Source organism: Apostichopus japonicus, chromosome 22 (assembly GCF_037975245.1).
Source record: "Apostichopus japonicus isolate 1M-3 chromosome 22, ASM3797524v1, whole genome shotgun sequence".
NCBI classification, from domain to species: Eukaryota; Metazoa; Echinodermata; class Holothuroidea; order Aspidochirotida; family Stichopodidae; genus Apostichopus; species Apostichopus japonicus.
In genome coordinates, this window is record NC_092582.1 from 15,775,993 (window position 1) to 15,789,993 (window position 14,001).

General features: G+C 37.9%; 1 protein-coding gene across 6 annotated transcripts; it reads left to right on the forward strand.

Annotated features, from left to right (window-relative positions):
• Window positions 1-438: 438 nt before the first annotated feature.
• LOC139963842 (solute carrier family 35 member G1-like) lies at window positions 439-10,725 on the forward strand. 6 transcript variants are annotated; one of them, XM_071965038.1, is made up of 4 exons: window positions 439-623; window positions 3,455-3,580; window positions 4,152-6,558; window positions 9,483-10,725. In XM_071965038.1, the coding sequence occupies exon 3, from the start codon at window positions 4,225-4,227 to the stop codon at window positions 5,284-5,286; it is 1,062 nt and encodes a 353-aa protein (XP_071821139.1). In that variant the 5' UTR covers window positions 439-623; window positions 3,455-3,580; window positions 4,152-4,224; the 3' UTR covers window positions 5,287-6,558; window positions 9,483-10,725. The 6 variants fall into 6 exon arrangements, with proteins under 6 accessions (XP_071821139.1, XP_071821135.1, XP_071821134.1 ...); XM_071965034.1 differs by lacking the exon at window positions 3,455-3,580 and adding an exon at window positions 3,646-3,799; XM_071965033.1 differs by lacking the exon at window positions 3,455-3,580 and adding an exon at window positions 3,646-3,752.
• The last annotated feature ends 3,276 nt before the right edge of the window (window positions 10,726-14,001 follow it).

Here is a 14,001-nt window from a genome sequence, read left to right on the forward strand (position 1 = left end):
AGCCATTTGTCAGAAAATTGCACCAACAAAATGTGACAAATGTCAATAGGTATTTGAGAGCGCAATAAAAAAGTCAATAATCGCGAATAAGTAGAAAGTGGTAAAAAGCTGAAAAGGGCGCCAGTAGTCCATTTGAGTCCCCCTCTGACTGTATGGACGCTCCGCATATTGCCCGAATTTTCACCAAAAAAAATTGGTTGGGGGCTGCAGCACCCCCAGCCCCCACCCCCTCCCCCGCCTCCTACGCCTATGTTTAAAACGGACTCTGAGGCATGTATGCAAGCGAGAAATAGTGCATTACAAACGCTTTGACCAAGACTACTTTCTGCCTAGCAATGAAACTTCAAAGTAGTGGATATCCAATCAAAAAGCGCGATTAACGATTGCGCAATATATACACCTAGGGAAGGGCTTAGTACGTGATGTTGCCAGTATACATAGTAGGCCTATACAGCCTAAATAAATATTAGTTGTACTAGTGAGAGTGACACTGATCCCTTGCGCAATGTAATCAACTTTCAGAGACTAGTCTAGAGGTATGCGGGTACGGTAATTATGACTGATTCCTTGATATGGGTGATAATCGTTGAATATCAGAAGGGAGCTCGAGAATACCAAAACTTGTAAGTTGTGGTTGTACTTGTAGTAATTAAACAGGCACTTTTACTGTACCGTAGGCAATTACACTGTACGATAGGCAATTTCACTGTACCATTGGCAATTTCACTGTACCGTAGGCCTAGGCAGTTTCTGTTTGTTAAAGACTTGTTAAAAACCCCTCACGGGTATCACAAGGAGGATGTTGGTACACAGGGCAGCAGTGCTGGTAACAATGCGTGGGCAATCTTGTCTTAAACACCTCAAGGCTCAAGACTAGGGCTCTCCTTAAAGGCATTGAAGACTCGCCCCAAACCGAGTGCGGCCATCTGAAAAAGCTAACTTTCTGATGCTTGCAAGTGAAGTTTGCTGCTTGTCGCTACAAAATGGGGCAGTTAAGACCAACAAAAGTTACCAGTTATTTTATTAATCCCTTTATTTATTAGACATTAAAACATCTGCCATGTGTTATACATAGGTTTGCTTCTCTTTTATGTTTACCTAGGTCAAAATTTGAAAGAAGTATTTGCAATTCTTGTAGAAAGCCTTTTTCCACCAGAAATCGTTGCAATACCGACGATGGTGCATACTGCAAGAAAATAAGTCATGCTTCTTGAGTGTGGTAGATTTTGGGCAGACAGTGGGTAAAAAGTCTCATAAAGGGCAGTTGAAGGTCTTAATTTATTCGCTTTTAAAGAGGTATTGAAATTTTCCATCAGGTAGGAAGATAAAGGTAAGGAATTTGTGGTATTGTTTATTCAGGCTGCTGTACACTGAGGACAAGAGAGATGCAACCTTCCTTTTTTGCTCAAACATTGTTATGGGTATAGACTAGTGCTGATAGCCGTAATCGATTAATCGCCAGTAGTGGAAGTTTGATTAATTGCGCTCAAAATTAACCTAAGTTGCGATTACTCAACTGCAAACTAACACTACACATAAACTCTTTTGAATAATAGCCTAACATATCAAAAACAACTCTAAAGCAGTTTGTCAGTAAATGTCGCAAAAGTACAGGTTCTCACAAGGCTACACTAGCACTGTGCTGTGTTAAAAATCGGCAAGCACCTGGTCAGATTCATGCTTTAACCTGTCAGTAATAAGCTTGTTCTGCAGTGCAACATTCAGTCCTAGGAATGTTTGATAATTGTTGCGCATAATCGCAAATTTGTAAGTTATAAATCTTTTAAGCTTGCAAAAGTATTTGTCATTTCTTCAAATATATATGTTTACAAATTACTTCATTCCTGGCCTGGATCACATTTATCGGATGTCTGATCGAGTGTGTTGATTGCGGTGTAGTTTAATTTCAATGTGCCTGCCTTCGTGCTAGGCTAGAGCCTAGCCTAGAACGTTGAATGTCCTTCTACAGAAAACTCTTGCATACCAATGACTGTATATCTGCAATGTAAAAATGACAGCGATGTCGTAATAACTGCAGCCGAGTAATCGCAGTAATCGCGAGAGCTCTGCGATTAATCGACTATCAGCATTAGTATAGAGGTCTAAGGCTAGGGGCACCTTTTCCCACACCTTTGAGAATTTTGATAAATTGGAGGATGCCTTACTGTAGATGCATGATTAGCATCTTGAAACAATGATGAAGAATTTACATTTTCCAGCTGTTTAAGGTTGCACTGTCCGTATAAATTCATGTACTACACACTTTGGGTTTGTAACATAAAATTCAGGTGGACCCTGTCTCCATGATAATTTTCTCCCCAAGTCCTTAAATTTGACCACTCTCATGAGCATGTCTCAGTTACTCAGATTAATGTGGGTGAAAAGGGATCACAGTTGGAGCTTACAAAGGGTTATCAATTCACCTTCATTTTGAAAAATACATGATTTTTTTTTTTCGTTTCACTTACTACCAAAAAACCTAACTTGACCTTTTCAAAGTATCACAGAATTTATCAATTCGATTTCGACCAGCAAGTTTCTGACGTGCAGACAAATCGGTCCTTTCTGTGCATTACTATCATAAGGTCATGATGTTAAAAATAAGTGTGCTATAAATACTAGGTACCCAGTCATATTAGGTCTCTGAACTATACTTCAGAGCACTTGTATAGAGTCAGTATTTATGAATGTGTACAGTATGCTGTTTCCATTAGATGTAGATGTTCATGCACTGTCAAACAAGTACTGAGCCACATAAAAGCACAGTATATTATAAATGGTAAGTTTGGATAAGAATTAGAGGTCAAGCCGAGGGTCAGTCATTCCTAGTAGCTGATTGCTAGAAACACAGAGAGAAAAGTGAGTGGGACAGTGCACAGAAAAATGTGTAAGGTATTACACAAGCCAACTATAGTTTCCTTGCCTCTCTTACTTCCTTGCTTGCTTGTTTGCCTACTGGCTGGCTTGCTTGCTTACTGGCTTGCTTGCTTACTGGCTTGCTTGCTTACTGGCTTGCTTGCTTACTGGCTTGCTTGCTTACTGGCTTGCTTGCTTGTACGTACACTCGCTTGCTGGTCTTTCTAACTAGCTCCAATCATGAAATTCGATAGATATATTTATAGAAACTCCACTGGATTTTTCCATTGTTTTAGCTGCTGAAATTAATTTTTAGAAACGAGTTGGGACCTTGATTATTCCTTTTGAATAAACAGTTCTAGGTATAATTTTATGTGTTGCAACGTTGCAGGTATACTACAGTAGTACTAGTACTGCTAGTCATATTTTTTTTTATACACTTCAGTAGGCGAAAAAGGGAAGTACAGTAGCTGATAAATTTATTTTGCGAATTATTTATTACAGCTTTAGCTTTTATTTATAGTTTCTATTTACTGGTAGCACGTAATAACAGTAAATGTAGCTTGTTTGTTGATATTTGTTTTATTTCTTGCCGAAGGCAAAAGGAATCTGTGCGTTGGTAATGGTGTGTATGCCTGTGTTTGTGGGCATGTTACGCTGTTTGTGAAAACGATAACTCAACAAGGCTGGGTAACCTTGAGGGATCTCAAACTTGGCAATAACAGTAAGTAGTTTAACTGGCTATAACAGTAAAATAGCTTGTTTGTTTTTTGTTTTTATTCCTTGCAGAAAGCCAAAGGAATCTGCGCAATGGCAATGGCATTTGGTGTGTGTGTGTGGCGCTGCTTATGAACACGATCACTGAAAAAGGGTAACCTTGATGGATCTCATACTTGGTACGTGGGTGCCTCACATCGAGTACAAGAAACGTTTTATGTTAAGTGTAAGTCAAAGATCATTTGAAGATTATTTGTGGTCACCCTAGGTCAAACTGTTAAAAGCTTGTGAACACCTTATCTCAAGAAGAGTAACATCGTCCAGTCTGATACTTAGTATGTAGATGTACCAAGTAGAAAATTGCCATTGATTTTGGGGAAGGTCAAAGGTCAACTGGGGTCACCAGAGTTCTCACTCTGTAAACACAATATCTGAAGAAGGGTAACATTAAGAAGTATCATCACTTTGTTAAGGCATGTGTATGCCTTAACAAAGTAGATGAACCCTAAAAAATATTTCCTGTGGGCAAGAAATCACTAAGCCTTTTAGCTTTCTGTTTTTTCTTTCCCATTTTACAGCGGCGAGATGTTAAATGCAACACGGTGTAATTTGCAAAGTTCAGATTAAAAGTAAATATTAAACGACAATCAAATGGCCAGATTTCCAGCCGCTAATGAGATGGAACTCGCAGATGTTGAGGATAGACCATCTAAGATGAAAGATACTGTGGTGAGTGATGATATCAGAGGAGGTGGAACATCGAGGAGTCTTGTGAGATCTCTCATCGCTCACCGTGGCGTGTTCTTGATCATTATATCCGCGATGGTGTTCTCCTTGTGGGCTTCTCTCGCCAAAATTTTGACGACGTCTTTAAGCGTATTCCAGGTGGTGGTCATGACCATGCCATTTGCGATGGCATCCTCGGCTGTATGCGCCACTCTAAAAGGTCTCAAACCTCCGGCTAACGGGGCCCCACCTTACTTTTGGCTGCTGGCCAGTGGTCTCCTTGTAACGGTCAAGAACGTAACCACGTTCTGGGCATATGCATTCATCGACGTGGCCGACGTCATCACCATTGGTCAATCCTCGGTGATCATCGTGGCTATACTGAGCTGCTTTATATTAAGGGAACCACCTAAATTGCTCGATATTGTCTTTGGCGTGTTGGCCATCGTCGGAGTAGTCGTTATCGCCCGTCCGTCATTCATTTTCGGCTCAGAGGAGAGCATGTCTAGCTCCGATCAAAAAAATTCACTGCTCGGAATCGCCCTAGCGATGACGACCGCCCTCACGATCGCCATTTTTTACATCGTCACCCGCAAGCAGTCATCGCTAGGAGTTCATCCCTTCATTTCATCTCTCTCAAATTCATCGCTCTGCTGTTTCTTAACCGCAATACTCTGCACTGCTTTGGGTTATTGGAAGTGCCCCACCTACGAGGAACTCATGTTAACGATCGCTACTGGTATGGCGTACTTTGGGGGTCAAGTTACAATGTATCTCTCGTTGTCTTTGGAGAATGCCACGACGGTCTCGGTCCTGTTCACGTCTAAAATTGTGTTCGGTTTCATCTGGCAGTTTGCATTGTTTTACGTTATACCCTCCTGGACATCAGCCTGTGGTGCTGCTTTAGTGATGACCGCCTGCGTATGTACCGTCCTACGAAAATGGTACTCCCAACGAGAAAATGAGAATGAAGACCCGGCAGTCTGATCATTTAATGGTGTCAGAATTAGGTGTAAGGGATAGAGTGGGGGGGGGGAGGGATAACAAATTCCCTTTCGTTAGGTTAAAATAGGTGAAGGTTGCAAAAATAATTTCTAAGATCTACTTATAACTATATCAAATTATAGGAAATACTGTAATTTATCCAGCATCGGAATGCTAAATGCTCTGCGAAATAGCCAAATGGCTATACTAGTCCAAAGATGACCAGCAAAATTTTTTTACACATGAACTTTATAACTTGAGATAAAATTCAAAGTCTTTAAGCCTGCTATGTTACAGAAAACATGAAAGCTAAATTACTTGCTGAATTAGACACACTACAGGGAATAACTTTCAGCACAGCAATCATATTTCCTTTTTGGTTTCGATCATTATCGTAACCTACTGTATGCATTCATGATAGCATAGGTGTGTGTGTGTGTGAGTGCGTTTGTCACGCCCAGCTTTTAAACATGATATCTCAAGAAGGGAACTTCAGACAAATTTCATTTTTGGTGTGTAGAAGTACCACATTAAGTACAAGAAGCCTATTGTATTTGGTGGAGGTCAAAGGTCATTGGGGTCACCATGGTCAAATTGTGAAAACCTTGTAAACACGATATCTCAAGAAGGGAAGGTCGGACCAACTTCATATTTAAGGTATAATAGAACCACATTGATTACTAGTACCCTGTTGTTTTTGGTGGAGGTCAAAGGCCATTTGGGGTCACCGGTGGTCAAGTAATAAAAACCATGTGAACATGATATCTCAAGAAGAGAAGGTCAGACCAATTTCATATTTGATGTAAAAGTACCACATTGTTTAAAAGAAGCCTATTGTGTTTGGTGGAGGTCAAAGGTCATGAGGGGTCAAATTGTTAAAACCTTGTAAACACGATATCTCAATCATGCATTCTGATTCTTTTTCTTTGTAAGAGAAAAAACCTTCAGAGCACTCAAAACAGTTTCATTGCGGTATAAACAGTCGTGGCTATTTCTTCCATCATACAAATACTTTGCATACAATGTACTACTTCACTAATTTAATTTCTCCCTGTCCAATGAATGGAACAACCTCATTACATCTACATATATGTGTTCTGTGGGACAGGTCATCAACAATCTTCAGTCTGTGACAGATTTCTACTTGTTTAAATGGGAACCAGCTGGGCCTGGCTGAAATTTCAAAATGCACTTTGAAATGCCCTGAATATCTACATTGGACTGGCTCCCTATGAACAGTACCCAGGGCAATACCCACAGTGTGTCATTGTTGAGGTAAGTTCAAACTGTCACATTCATCTTCATACAAAATTGTAAAGTTTGTCAGCTTGCTCCATAGTCCCGTCTGTTTGTGAATTTTACTTTATTTACGAAGTAACAGGGTCAGTTTCTTCTATTTGGGGACCCAGAACCCGGTGTAACTTTTTTGGGATGAAGTGAAAGTGAGACAACCCAAGATTCCTTTCAATTGATGTGTACACTGTAGGCTATAATTTGAAAATTAATATGAAGAGGCAACAATAAGAAATTGTTTATTTTTAATAAATTTCAGTGAATTTTTTTTCTAACAAATTTCTGCTTCCTTTTTCTTTCTAATTTTTTTTGGAGGGGGGGGGGGGGGAGGCCTGGTCTGATGCTGAATACTGCTGATTAGAATATGTTCATTGAGATGTTAGTCAATTTGCAAGATCAGCAAAAGTCTGTGAAGTAATTGTCTCTATTGCTAATTCCCAGTATCAAACTATTCATTAAATTTGTGGGACACAAAATGTTCTGAATTGGAAAATTCAATCAAAATGACGGTAAAACAGAATAATCAAATTATTTGTAACTACATACCTGTAGTAGATATCTTGGAATAAAGGGTCTCCAATCATGTGTGAACATTGTTTTAATTGGCAAGAATGGTTGTATGAAAGAGTCTCGGTAATATTGAACAGAATATGATCATCAAACAGTTGTACAGTATACCTATTGAACGAATTGAGGTCCCATTTATAAACTCATTTGGTGGAAATCACATTTCCATTAAAGAGCCAAATGTCAGTCCTGTCACATAAGTTAGCCATACCATCTCACCATTTGTCGGAAACAACATGTTGTACTGCAATTATAAGCTAATTCCATACATGTATTTGCCATTTAAACACTAGGGAGGGGATGGTTGGGGATACAGCCCCAGGGGTCCTGAGCCAGTTAGGGGGCCCAGGAAAAATATGGAGTGGACAACATTAAATTATAGGATAAAGATTAGTGTATTTTCATGTTCTTATAAAGAAAACAAAGCGTACAAGAAGGGGTCAGCCTTTCCAGGTGAGACCTGCCTCTGCCACTTAGTACTTCAGAATGGCCACATTGATTTTTTTAACGAAAGTGTCACCAAATGCTCGTAGTTTGTCCTGTAGTACAGTGATCTGTACTGCAAATATAAATATAATTTATTTTCTCAATGCAGTTAGTTGTACATGCGTAAGTTTGGGAAATTTGTATTGGTTTGACCTTGAATGATTATGGATTAGAGTATGGTTTGTGATTAACATGCATGGTTGATCATGTGAAGAAAGCTAAATCTAGTAGGCTACTTTATATATGTTACAGTATAAACTGCAGGGTAGAATATACTGTACATCAGTGACTTAGTACTGAACCATTGGTTGATGACTGATTGTTAGGTAAATAGATCAAAGCAAAAAGAACCATTCAAGTGGTTACTAAGTAGTCATTAATTTGCATGACTACAGTAGTTAAACTTGAATTGCATGAGTCTTAAAGGCATTTTCCAGCTGTTATATATATATACAGTATAGAGTATAAAATAATGCTAGAATAATTGTTCTTATATAAGTAAATGGAGAACAGACAGGGAATTTCTTTTGGGGGGGGGGCGGAGGGGGACGTTGGGAAAGAGGAAACAAATGTATGGCTAGAATAGGATTTGAACCAGCGACCTTTGAGTTACAAGCCCAGCTCTCTACCACCTGAGCTATACAGCTCTTATAGTTGGTAACGATTCCCAATGCATGCCCCAGCTTACAAATGGCTTAATAGGGATTGCTGCTACCTTTTTTATTATTTCATTCACTTATATAATTATATATTAAAAAGCCATTAATTCCTTTGTTCTTTACCAGAATTATTTTCTGTTGAACTAATTACCATCCAGTGAGCTGGATAATGTAACAAAACATTACACACATATATAGAGTATCATGCTTACATATGTCCTTACTATGTACAGTAGTACGGAAATCAATTCTCAACCACCACTCATCTGCAATTCCTCCCTCCCTTGACCCCCAATCTAAGAACAATCATTAATCATGCATGTGTAATACTGTAGGTGAATCTGTGTTGCACAGGGAATAATTTAACTTGTTTCACATCACAAGTTCACAACCTAAGTACAAACAGTAAGCATGCATATATGTAATACTGTAGGTGAATCTATGTTGCACAGGAAATAATTTAGCCTGAGTATTGCATAACAACCTAAGAACAAACAGTAATCCTGCATATGTAACACTGGAATCTGTGTTGTACAGGGAATAATTTAACCTGAGTATTGCATAACAACCAAAGAACAAACAGGAATCATGCATATGTTGTACTGCATCTGTGTTGCACAGGGAATAATTTAGTATTGCATAACAGCCTAAGAACAAACAGTAATCATGCATATATATGTAATACTGTAGTCTGTGTTGCACAGGGAATAATTTAACATGAGTATTGCATAACAACCTAAGAACAAACAGTAATCATGCATATGTAATAATGTAATCTGTGTTGCACAGGGAATAATTTAACCTGAGTATTGTATAACAACCTAAGAACAAACAGTAATCATGGATATGTAATACTGTAATCTGTGTTGCACAGGGAATAATATAACCTGAGTATTGCATACATATTGCATTCATGTAGCTCACTTCCTGTTAAAAGTGGTGATTAAATTCTGTCTTTCGTGAAACGAGATGTCTATTTAGAAGATATATCGCCAAAATAATTCATTTTCTGTCATAAAATAAAGCAGTGATAAAAAAGACTTGTTGGTAACAAATATAAAAATTAGTCTGTTTTCTACTTATTTGCATTTTGTCATGACTGATACAAATTACGTATTTTTGTCTTTGCATAAAAATGATTTGAAATTCATATAATTTCCATAACTTTGCATTTCAAAATGTTTTTTTTTTTAGAATTTGTTCTGGGGTTCCACGATATTTCCTTGGTCCGAATTGACCTCCAACCGATACCGTCTCGGATGTCATGTTCAAGGACTGTGAGCTTGGTAGTCGGTGAAGATTGCTCTGGTGGACCAACCTAAGGTGGTCAAAGGGGGCTGCTTCCATGTCAGCCATAGCAACATTCCGCTGTTTGATGATGTTGATGTCCACAAGCGGATAACTGGGGCTGAAATGCCAGCCGACTTGATTTCAAAGTGCGTTCAGGAAGAAATATTTTGGTGTCCGTGTGATGTTCAAGTGAAGTCAGTTTTTTTTGGGGGGGGGGAGCACTGTCATATGCTGTGTTCAGAGCAAGAAGGCAATTTGGATTAGTTACACAATTGCTTCTATTGATCACTATTTACTTGTTGAATTTTATACTCACACAGCCTCTAAGTCATCTATAAATGCTTGCCAGTTTACAACACTCTGGAATCTTCAATAAACTTTATGAAGATAGTCCAGGGAAAAGAGGCTGATTGCTACAACAGGGTATTGTCTCCCTTATATTCCATGAATTATTTTTTTTAAATATTTTGACTTTCTTAGTGCCATACTGTTATTCGGTTTGTGTGTTGTATGTACTAGATAGCACTTATGTTTGTTATCTATATGTGAGGATGGACCTTTGTTTAAAAGCTTCTTGTATGTTTTACACTTGACTGTCCGAAAGGTACGATTGGGTTGAAATTATGCACCTGAAATATATATCACAGATATTTAGTCGACATTTATCTGTACTGTAGAATGAAATGTCTTATTCTTGACCGATGTATCACAAACCATATCATGACCCATAATCAGTAAATAGCGCCATAACCCCTAAGCAGGATTGATTCGGTGATTTAAACAATGCCAAAGTGCCATTATTTGGTATCCATATGAGAGCCGACATTACTGCCCTTTACAAACGACCTTTCGTTTTGCTGCCCTAATGCTGTCTTTCAAACATTTTGTTTGAACTGCAAGTGAATATAATTGACAAATATTTTTAAATTTCAAAATGAAAAGAGGGAATTACTTTGACAGATCTGGCTTCTATTAGTGGATTCCACACATTTGACACGAAAAACATATTTGACAGGACTGTATAACCACCTTGAGCCTGGAGAGGGTCGAGGAGAGGAGCTTGGGCCTACATTTATAAATGTAGAGAACAGAATTAAGTACTCACTGTTTTCTTGTATAAGTTTTGATAATAAATTAGGAAAATTTAGTCATTGTGTTTGCTTTATCTTTGACTTTGTATGCAACAGACAAATTTTATTCCTTTTTGGTTGTGATGATAATTGTAACTTATGTAGTGATGCAGGCTGATGAGTGTGGGTGTGCGTGCGGGTGTGCGTGCGGGTGTGTATGCACGATAACTCAACATGGGAATGATGATTAATGCCATACTTGGTGGGTGGATGGTCCATAACGAGTTGATGAACCCTATTGATTTTGGTGCTCATATCATGAATATTAATGAAGTCACAGGTTCAAACGTCAAATCTTCAAATTGCAATCACTTGGCAACCACAAGTTGGAGTTTCTTCAAATTTGGTATGGTAATATTGGTAGACCAGCTTTGCATTCTGATGTGTCTTGCAATTGATATCATGCATATTCAAAAGGAGGCGGGACTGAGTGTTATTTTTGTAAAAGAAGTTTTTATGCCAGATAACTCAACAACTGAGGGACTGATTGCTCAATACCATACTTGGTGGGTGGGTGGTCCATAATGATTTTAAAGACGATATTGAGTTTGGTACTCATATCATGAATATTAATATTTATATATGAATATCATTTAAAAAAAACTTGGTATTAAAATAACTGTATTTCGTCTGTTTCCTATTTCTTTTATTGCAAAGTGCACATAGCTCTCTATCTGTGTTGACAGGATATTGAATTTGTATATATTTTTACAAGAAAAAGAAAAATTGAGATGCAAAATTATCAGTTACATTCAATTATTTCGTTGCATGAAGTACTCGAGGACAATCTGTACAAGAGAAAAAATACAGAACCATTTTGAGATTTAAAATCCAACATGAAAAATATATTATATTATATTGGATTTTTTTAAATTGCTAAGACCTAACTAAACATAAGTAGTTACATGATCAATAAAACTTACCAAAGCTAACTTCAAGCAATAAAATTGGGACATATCATTCTGATTATTCTTAAATTTTAATTTCTTTTATCAAGCTAGTTTAAAGAAAAACACATGTACAATACCGTTGGAACTATTCACAGACTCATGGTCCAATTTTGTGTGTTGGGAGATTAGATGAAGTATGGAAATCTGCTTTGAAACTTTTTAAAGTTCTGAAATAGAAATTGGAGGGATACGAAGGGGTGGGGGAAGGGTTTCCCTTAACTCCCTTTCACTCCTCACGTCCATGGAAGCATCAATGTATTATATTTCAGTCAATACAGTGATATACTAGAGGATATGCAATAAGTTAAGTCATATTGACCTGACTAACTTCAACTTGAACAGAATTAAAAAATGTGTTTCATACCTACAAGGATGAAACGATGGAATACCCTTTTAAAATATGTCTAATCAAGTGCAGGGTATTTTTAACTCAGTTGTACATACTCACTTAAAGGTCATCAATATTGGCCACAAATTTGCTCCTTTATAGGCGAAGATTTTTCGTAAGTACCATTTACCAGTGGCGTAGGAAGGTACTTTTTAGTGTGGGGGGGGGGCTGAAGACTGACGGCCAGCCTGGGGGAGGGGGTTACCCCCTCCCCTTTGGAATTTTTTGCATTTCCAGGTGGCCTCAGATGCAATTTGGTGCAATTTGGTGGATTTGGACTTTCCGTTAGTTTCCTATTGCTGTCACTGCACCTGGGCCCTGTAGCTCCTTGCTATGCCACTGTGTTATAAAGGGGCAGTAGTTCATTATTTTTTTTAGAGCTCTTTGTTTCCTTTCTTTTATAAAGTGATGTACCACCTCCTGGGGGAGGGGGTGTCCCCCTGGATTTTTTTTGCATTTCCAGGTGGCCTCAGATGCAATTTGGTGCAATATAGCACACTTCAACACCCACTCCCATTTTGTAAACTTAATTTTGTATTTCCACCTGGCCTTAGATGCAATTTGGTGTTCCAAATGAGATTTTTTTCTCATTTGAAAATGGAAAAGGGTTTTCTGGCTTGCGGAGCGGGGGGGGGGGGGGCGGAATGATACTTCCGCCCTCCACATTTTTCACTGGGGGGGGCTGGCGCCCCCAGCCCCCCCGGTTCCCACGCACTTGCCATTTACTATGTGGGTCGCTTTCGTTTGGTCTGTGACATCTACAACAAGCAAATGGTGCATTTATAATTATCTCAAATTCATGTTATAATTTGAATAAAAATTTTAACATAAAGTAAATTAAGCGTTACTTCATTGTTAAATGTTCAGCTCCAGTGTAAACTTTTTCCTGTGTAGTTGCGTGGAATGTTAACAGGGAGAAGAAAACCGGGGGGAGGGGTGGGTCTATTCCCCATGAATACCGTGGTCGAGATAGGAGGTTGGAAATTTAAACTTTTTCTCTCCAAATTGTAATTTTTCTCCAAATTTCAACTATTTTCTCACATTGCAGTCTTCTTTTATGGTAAATCAACTTGTTATATCGAAATTTCAACATTTTTCTAAAATTTTGACCTTTTTCAACTATTCACTTAAATGATGGAGAAATTACTGTGAATCTATTAACATATTATCACTTTGTATTTTGTTCTAAAAAATGTCGGGAGAAAAAGTAATAAATATAAACTATTAATTTAAAATTCTGCATTTACTACTTTGTCGAATTACTATTTAGTATTATATCTGAATAATTCGAATATTTTATATCACAATTTCCGCTATATTTGCGAAATTAGGACCGTGGTATATCTTTATATCGGAATTTGATCATACCCCCCCCCCCCGAGCTCCCTACTTCATCGTAAAACGTCAACTTTTCAGCTGACATGTTGTTTCTGAAATTTCGGCTGCCGCGAAATATGGACGGTTTATGTTGAAATTTGGACTTTATTTGTTGGAATATGGAGATATTTTGTCTCGAAACGTCGACTGTTAATTTGAAATATTCATGTTCATTTCAACTATTTGTTTGCATGATAAAAGACTTATTCGTATGCAATGAAGATACAGCTAAGGTACCTGGATTATACGCAAACTACATACACAAAACCGTGTTTTATATTGTAATTTGGAAGTGGATCTTTGGAAATGCTTATTTAGAAATTCTAAATAATATTAAAGTTTGCACTAATACAGAAATAATTTGTAAGTGTTAAAATCATGAACACCTCCGTGGTTTTCCCAGTCAATTATAAATAGATTACCTCTTGTCCGTCCGTACGGTATATGTAATATCGAAATCATCTGTGTCCACATCTGAACGTTTGAAATCTAAATGGGGTAAAAATTGGGTTTTTAGTCGAGGGGTTTTCATGATTTTCACCACATGTTGTGTATTGCAATCTTTTAAATTTGTGCAA